Below are 8461 nucleotides of genomic sequence, written 5' to 3'. Positions count from 1 at the left end.
GTTCTAAGGTTGACCAGACATTGTACGTAGTATGCTTATTATTATGTATGTAAGAATAAAATCAAACTGATATCTTACGTTTCATTTTCAACTAGACGCCAGCCACACAAAATAAAACATGATGGGAGAATAGAACCTTTACCGGTTGTGCATGTCTGAATTGTCAACTTCATTCATTATGTAAAAGATCACTTGCTAATGACAGTAAAAGAGGAAAACCCAAATTGTAAGCTACCTGATTAGGTGAAAAAACTCGAAAACTAGAAAAGTGCCTCGTATGTTACATTCTAGCTCTAGAAACTACACAGCAGTGTGGTTTCTTTTTAAGTCCACCACAATTACACTAATATTATCACAGCTATTCCGGCCCAGAGCAAGCCGGGTGAGCAGCGCTGCTGCTGAGCATGCCCTTCGTGAAGAAAACATTGCTCCTCTGCTATCACCTTCTACAGAAGAAGGCCTGGAACTAAGGTCCCCAGCTGGATCTCTATGTCGAAGACACTCCCTACCCACTGCACACGCTATATCACTTGATATAACATCCCACAAGCCATCACTTGCAAGAATCAAGCACTCATCCTCTGCTTCCCTTTTTGTGAAGGTCATCTCTGGCTCCGATGTCATATATGGCTTTAAATTGTTGTCTCCTGTTTGCAATGAAATATAACAGAAAATTCAATAGTATTTGAACCAAAGTTGGGTCTTTTAATGTAGTCATTGAAAGACAACTTTTGTTTCTTATACAACTACCCCTGCTGCAAATTTACATATTACAGCATCCTTACAAGGTTGATCAGGCATTGTAAATAAACTAAAGAATAACTATATATGTTGGTATCAGTACCACACTCCCCTTAGTAAAACTGTTCCGTCAAAGTTACATCATTGCGAAACATCAATGGAAGTACTATAAATCCATTTAGGGCAACAAATGTCTCTTCCTGAATCATCACTAAATAGCTCCCAGTTTGTCCCATATACATTGAAGCACAAAAGACGACTACAAAGATCTATAACCAACTTACCCAAGATCTTTCTACTTAGTCGTCTTATAATTGAATACGGACGTATAAGTAAGCGTTCTACCAACATGCACATTCCAAATAGAGCCCTAAATATGAAACCTGCTATCAATCCCAATTGATCTCTTTTGCATATCTTTAGAAGAGATACAGATCCGCAAATGTACAATGGTTACATTGCCTGACAATTCATTTAATCTGTACGACTACAACTAATTTTCTAAGAAGCCAGGGTGAGTTTGGCACTTGTAGCTGCAAACAATAAATAGTGGTTTAGCCAATTATGCACTACCGTTAACAAATAATCAGTCTTCTCTGCCTCCAATCTTTTGTTCATGCCTGATACAAGATATGTGCCCTTATATTTTTATTGGTTACAGTAAGGGATTTTCTTAGCTCGACTTCTCCACAACAAAAGGTTGCAGCTTCTTTATAGAAGAGTAAATATTGTTGCTTGAAGAAGCAACAGTAGCAGTCGGTGCTGAAGGCAATATTCTACCATCTAACCCTCTAAGGAATTGAAGGGATAATGTACGTAAAAGGAAAAACAAACAAAGCTACAGTTCTAATGCCAGTTTCCTTCATCGGAAGCAGAAATTTAGCAAAACCACATTAAGCTTTTACTGTATGTCCACGAGTAATATTTCCACTGGCAACTGCAATTATGTCATTGCACAGAGAAACATGTTCTGCAAAAGGAAAAAGCAGTTACCTATTGCCCTAGACATGGAAAGTACTCCTTCAACTCGTGCTCCATCCGTAAAAACAACTCGACCTCCACATGCCTCTATTCTGGCACGTTCTTCTCGTTTGTCTGGCTGCAATAGAAAGTCAAGTTACTTTTAATTAGGACAAATCATTTTCTTTAAGTACGTAGTAATCTACTACATGATTCTTTGATATGTTCTCTATTAAGTTAATAATAATTGAACTCAGAGAGATCGCAGACGGTAAATCATGAATCCAGCCATGCTTAACCATCAACTAGTTCAACCTCTCGAATTATGTAAGCTCTCCTAGTACAAGCTCAACTTAGGTGGAGCATTAGCCATTTAATGAAAAAAAATACCAACAACAATGTATATTTAACAGTACTTAAGTGGAAGGCAGCATGTTTACTTAGTAGGAGGTACATACCTTGTGATCATAAGAAAGAGGGATCGCACTTCCACTGCGGCTAAGAACAGCGCGTGAGTCACCACAGTTTGCTACAATGATAGTCTCGTCCGTCAAAACTACCACCACTGCAGTGGAGCCCGTCGGTGGTTTCAATACGCTCGGTGGGCAGCCACATTCGTAGCCTACACCACCACATTCACTACATATGCATGATGCCATCTCATCTATCTTCAAGAAGCAACTTTTGAATACTCTTCTCCATGCTTCCTCCATCCTCTGCCCTTCCAATGGTTGTCGTCTTCCACCGTTACCGCCCATGTCTACGTTGTTTCTCATGCGCATCAGCTCTTCTTCTAGTACCTCATGCATTCTCTCTTTACACATTGAAGCTACCTGAATAGGAAAAACAGCTGTAAGTTGATTATGCTACTATCGTCTTCAAAATTAATAAGTACAATCTTTAATTCCTAATATAAAGAACTACACTATTTTATAGACAGAGAACATGTGAAGGGCCTAATATAATCCCAACTTCCAAGTAGAAGAGTAGTTTTCATTTTTAATTAGCGCAAGTAAAAAGGTATGAGAAGAGAATTTTCAATTTATAGAGTTTCATACAAGAATAAATCAGATATACAGGAGAATTATATTTTCGTTTCAAAAAAATTCAAATATTTATGATAATGTTTTAATTTTCCTTAAAGAAAAAAAAATAAACTTCAAATAAAATCTTAACAATATCGTCCCTGCAATAATAAAACGAACTCCATTATCTTATACAGATAAAAATCATTTACCGACAATAATAGATTTTCAGCCGTATATTTCTTTTTTTAAGAAGTAACGTGAAAATATAAGATATACATAATTATTAGGCAATAAAAAAGGAAAAGAAATACTGGTTTAATTAAACATAACCGTAGGATTTACATGACGTCCACCATGTCCATCGTAAACAGCAAAGAAATCAATGGGTCGGCGTTGATTGATCTCCGGTAAGCAAAGATTAGGTCGAATTGAAATTGTATCTTCCATTACACGCTGCCTTCCAGGTATAGAAATTGCTCCAACCACTGTCTCCGCTTGACGAGAAGACGAGGATTCCATCTTCTTCCCAACTTCACCAATTCCTTGCCCCAAATATGATAGTAATAGTTTCGGGTGATGCTGCCTTCTCATTTGGATTCTACGGTGGCATCGCCGCATACGGCATTTCTCAGAGTAATCGTCCTTGTCACTAAACATTAGTCCAACTAGTGTAACCGCTACAGAAATTACAGAGAGATAATGACATTTATATACTACTCGTTAATCGTTTATGTAGTCGGAAACGTATGGTACAAATTGTGTATACGTGTAGGTATATTTGTTGGGTTGTAGCTCTTATTTCGACTTGTTTCTATATATAGTGTTGTCATCACAAGTAGAGTGACTAAACAATGTTGACTGACCAAAATGTGACAAGGGATTTACACCAGCAGCTTCATCTTGTTCCAGAGATGCCCGAAGCAACCACTTATTGAGACATGCAAGCGACACGTCTCGTAAATGACTCTTTCCTTTTTTACTATTCCCTTCCTCCATATTAATTGACCAAACTCATAAATATAAAGATAATTTACTTCTTAAATTTTTTAAAATTTCTTTTATATAATGTAAGCGCATTCAAAAAAAAAATTAATTACAAGAATAATATAAAAAGATAACGAAGGAAGTAGTTTTTTCCCACCGAATCCAAATTAATTTTCCCCATTTGGCGCGAGATGAATGAAACTTCTCGAATATATCGAAACTCAAAAGTAGTTTGCTTGACACGTTTCCAAAATCACCTGACTAATGGACCACAAAACACGGATATTTCTTACATTTCAAAATAAATGAGGTTTTTAGTTTGAATATACCTTTAAAACTAGTCATTTATATTTTATTAATTCATTTTTAATAAATATCTTCTGAAAAATATAGTAGATTTTTATTACTCTTATTATGTAAAAAAAAAAAAAAAAAACCAGAAGGAAGTAGTAACAACACTTTCTCATTTTATTTTTAATTCAATAATTTATAATCGCTCAAATATCTATTACTTATTTTATACTGCCATAACTTTTTATTTAAAAAATTTTTAAACTTCATTTTAAATCATGTAAATTAAGACTGAGAAAATATTTATAAATAAATAAAAAATCTTCAAGGATATGGCCCACTTTTCCTAGTGTATGTTCAGTCTCTTTGTAATTCTGGAACACAGAGACCGTACGTACATGTTTCTCCATGGCCCACGTGGTAAGAGATGATGGGAATCAGCGCCAGTTTTGTTAATCTGTAAATGACCATTTGGATTTACGTGGAGTGTTTCGTGAACTCATGCTTTACCCAAGTAATATTGATATACTAAGAAATTTATCCGCACTTTGCGTGATTAAAAAGATGATAAGATGAAAATAATTTTATGAAAATATAATATAAATAGAAGAAATATTTATAATATGTGCATATACATTATATATATATATCTAGACATATAAGTGATTTCATAAAGAGAAATGTTTGGTCAGTAATTATATGACTTCCAACAAAGTTATAAGTTGTTATTTTGGACCAAATTTTTTTTTATAAACTTAGGATAATAAAATAATCGTATAAAATATAAAACAAAAAAATTATGAAGAGAATGAAATAAATAAATAATGCAACATTATTCTTATGATCTTAATTATTAAGAAAAAAAGAAAAAAAATGTGAAATCAATGCACAATTTTTTAAACTCTAATGTGATCATTTCTAAAAAGTCTTACAATGTCTTTATTTATAGACATTTAGATTTTTACGATAAAGAATAAAAATGAATGCAAAAATAGTAATTAACTTTTTATTATTATAATAATAATAACAATATTTTTTGCCAAAGAGAGGTGTCGATTTTATTCATTCATTATTGTTGTCTTTCATCTTATTTTTCATCATTATCTAAATAATATTCATATTTTTAATTTTGCTTCTATCCTTTTTATAGTAACAAAAACACATCTTTCTTAGAATCTTAATCATAAGAAATATAAATGGCTCTTGTACTGTAAAAAAATATCATTAAAAAAATTGTATTTCAATAATTGATATGTATTCAAATTTTCTAATCTATCAATAATAGTGTTTGAACCTTGATAATAATTAGCATAAGACAAAGTTACAGTAATTAATTTTCGTCTAACGAAGTACAAACAAAATGCTCTTAATTACATTTCAAGCTTAAGAAATTACATAGAAAGAACACAATACACAATAACTTCATTAGGATCTTAATCATACGAAAATAAATTTAAAAAAATATTAATGAATTAATGTACAACATCTAAGAGTCCTCTTTATTGAGTCTACATATACTACAATAACAAAACATGAAAAACACGACTTTCAATATGAAATAAAAAGGATAATTGTGAGTAGGAGTTTCATGAAATAAAATATTATGATTTTATATGGACAAAATAGAGGAATCTTTAAAAAAAAACATAAATAGTTTTTTGTACAATAATATTGTTGAACATTGGTTAGCAGTTAATAATAACTGATTAACTGATTTGCATCTAAACAAAAATATAGACTTGCAATAATAAAAAATTATACAAATTCAAACTAAAGAAGTTATATGGAGAAAACACATACACATATCTTCCTTAGAATCTTATCATAAGAAAATAAATTAAAATAAGAATACAAAATAAGTGCCCACTTTTTTTAGCTCTTTTTTTTTCAGTCACTTTTTTGAGCTCTTGGCCGGCACCTTTTTTGACAAATTAATCAACATTCAAGAGTCTTCTTCATCGTATACTACAAAGAACAATGAAATATAAAAAATAATCTTGAGTAGAAATTTCATTGAACAAAAAATTTGTGAATTTATAATGATAAAAATGGAGAAATATCATTAAGTATCTTAAATTTTATAATTTAATAGTTGAGGGTTATGAATATGAAAACTTAAAAATCATGAAATTAATTATATTATTAAGAATAGAAGTTTAATAGATATAAGTTATGGAGGTGAAACTTTAAAAGTAAATAAAGAAGGAAAAAAAATAAAAAAGATAAAAGAAATACCTTTATACTAAATAGAGATATAATTTTTTTGAATTGAATAAATAAAAAAGGTGAAAAAAGAATAAGGAAAGGAAGAGAAGTGACTAAAGAAAATGTTATAAATGTCATAAATGATGAGATTTAGGGAACAAAATCGTAATTTTTTAATAAAAGAAACTTTATATTATATTAAAATATAAGTTTCTTGAATTGGATAAATAAATAAATAAAAAGTAAAAAGGAACTAAAAAGGAAGAAAAGGTGATTTAAAGAAATGATATAAATATCATTAGGGAAGAAATTAAAATACTAAAAAGAAGAAGATGAGAAATAATAAGGAAAAAAATAAAAGCCTTTAATGATAAAATAAATTAAATATGACTATTGATAAAGAAAGAATTAAATGTGACTATCTTTAATATTTAGGTGAATTGTTTGTATTTTAAAATTTGAAAAACGGCAGAAAAAACCACAAAAAAGAAGAAGATAAATAGCTACATCAGCATGTCTAACATTCTCTTTTATATAGATATATAGATTAAAGGAAAAAAATATAAAATAATTATTTAAAATGTAACTTAATATACTCAATTGTATAATAACTACTTTTATGGTTAGAGAAATGAAGTGAGGAGATTTTATTGAAATTCTAAATAAAAATTTGAGAAAAAGGTTTAGTTATACCCAATCAATCTTAACATTCTCTATTATTACATGATTTTCTCCTTTTTTTAAAAATCATAATTATATCAGGAATTTAATAGTTGAGTATGTTAAGATTATTTGATTTAAAGCATAAAAAAAAAAGATAGAAGAAAAGAGCAAGAGATGCATTTTAAGGAAATGAAATGAATGATAATAATGAAGAAAATATATTTATTTTTAATAATTTTTATAATTTGTTTGATAAAAAAAAAATAAGAAAAAAGTTCAAAATTATGAGAAATAAATAAATGGTGATACTTTCCAATAAGACATGTCACTTTATTTTTTTTATTGTCCAACTTTAATATTATTTATAAATATAGATCCTTAGAAGGAGAAATGAGGCAAAAATTCGAAAAAAAAATGACAAATCAAATTTTGTAAAAAATAAAATGCAATGTTGTTAAAGTTATAATAGTTAATTCCTTGAGTTGAATAAATAAAGAAAGACAAAAAGAACAAACAAAGGAAAATGAGTGATTTAAGGAAGTGATATAAATAATATAATGATGAAATTAAGGAAATGTAGACAAAGAGATTAATAACATTAATAATGAAAGGAATTACATATAATTATTTCAAATATAAAATTGTAAAGTAAAATTTTTAGTCTTCTAAAATTAGAAAAAAGGACAAATATCTTATTTATAGTTTGAAAATTATTGCACCGTCAAGTAGTATCTATATTTTATATATATATATATGATTGGAAACACGTTACAATAGTTCTTTGCTTTCATTTTATTATAATACGAATAAATTTAAGATTTTAATTATTTTAATAGTCATAAATAATGAAATGATCCCATTAACTAAATATTTTTTGGACATTTGATAAAAATCAATTGTGTCATTGAATATTACTAAACAAATTTGTATTCGGTGATGTCTCATCCATATATTAAAATATAAATATATAGAGATTTAATGTTAAAGATATAAACTTTAATTAAAGACACATAAATCTATATATTTTACTAAGTGGAAATATCTACTACTTAGCACATGACAAGTGTTGGATGATATGTGTTTGATAGTGTTGTACATTCTTCTTTTATGGTTGTACCTTTAAACTTTATATTATTGGACAATTTAACACCATTAATTACCTACTACTTTATTAGCCAAAAAGTTTGTCCTCATTTGGGCCCATTTATTATTTATATGTTTTCAATTTTCAATATATGTTGTCTATCTAATTCTTTTTTCCAACCTTTTATTTTAAACTTCTTGAAATTTAATTACCTATTTATTACTCAATAGAAATATTATTTATTACTTAAACTAAAGATTTCTAAAATTTGTATTAGAACTAGATAATGTTGCCCGTGCTATGCACGGGCCCAATAATATAAATGATATATTTTGGGGCTAATAACCGAGTTTTTGAAGCTATTGTTTGTGTGGATAAAGGAATAAGTTTTTTTTTATCACAAACCAAAACTTTCTTTGACACTATTTAAGGCATAATAAGACTATCCACATACAACATTTTTGAAATATTTTATGTTGTCAATTATCATGATTTATAGTATTTT

The 8461-nt window shown here is 29.1% G+C and overlaps 1 protein-coding gene across 1 annotated transcript; it reads right to left on the bottom strand.

Annotated features, from left to right (window-relative positions):
• Nucleotides 1-279: 279 nt before the first annotated feature.
• On the bottom strand, nt 280-3258 carry LOC102588650 (probable protein phosphatase 2C 75). Its single transcript, XM_015303123.1, has 4 exons — nt 3072-3258; nt 2160-2534; nt 1735-1840; nt 280-647 (listed from the first exon to the last, which is right to left on the bottom strand). Exons 1-4 carry the CDS (start codon nt 3246-3248, stop codon nt 301-303), a joined length of 1005 nt encoding a protein of 334 aa, XP_015158609.1. The 5' UTR covers nt 3249-3258; the 3' UTR covers nt 280-300.
• Between the last annotated feature and the right edge of the window lie 5203 nt (nt 3259-8461).

This window comes from Solanum tuberosum, unplaced genomic scaffold (assembly GCF_000226075.1).
Source record: "Solanum tuberosum cultivar DM 1-3 516 R44 unplaced genomic scaffold, SolTub_3.0 scf00414, whole genome shotgun sequence".
Classification (NCBI taxonomy): Eukaryota; Viridiplantae; Streptophyta; class Magnoliopsida; order Solanales; family Solanaceae; genus Solanum; species Solanum tuberosum.
The sequence above is the reverse complement of the archived record's forward strand: the minus strand, read 5'-3'. Positions and strand labels throughout refer to the sequence as shown.

Bases quoted from the DNA above. Each gene is read 5' to 3' on its own strand.
- LOC102588650 (XM_015303123.1), bottom strand. From the start codon at position 3,248: ATGGAATCCTCGTCTTCTCGTCAAGCGGAGACAGTGGTTGGAGCAATT. The intron at 1,841-2,159 runs GTATGTACCTCC...TTTCTATTGCAG, and splicing joins CTCTTTCTTATGATCACAAG to CCAGACAAACGAGAAGAACG. The intron at 648-1,734 runs GTAACTGCTTTT...CATTGCAAACAG, and splicing joins TTCCATGTCTAGGGCAATAG to GAGACAACAATTTAAAGCCA.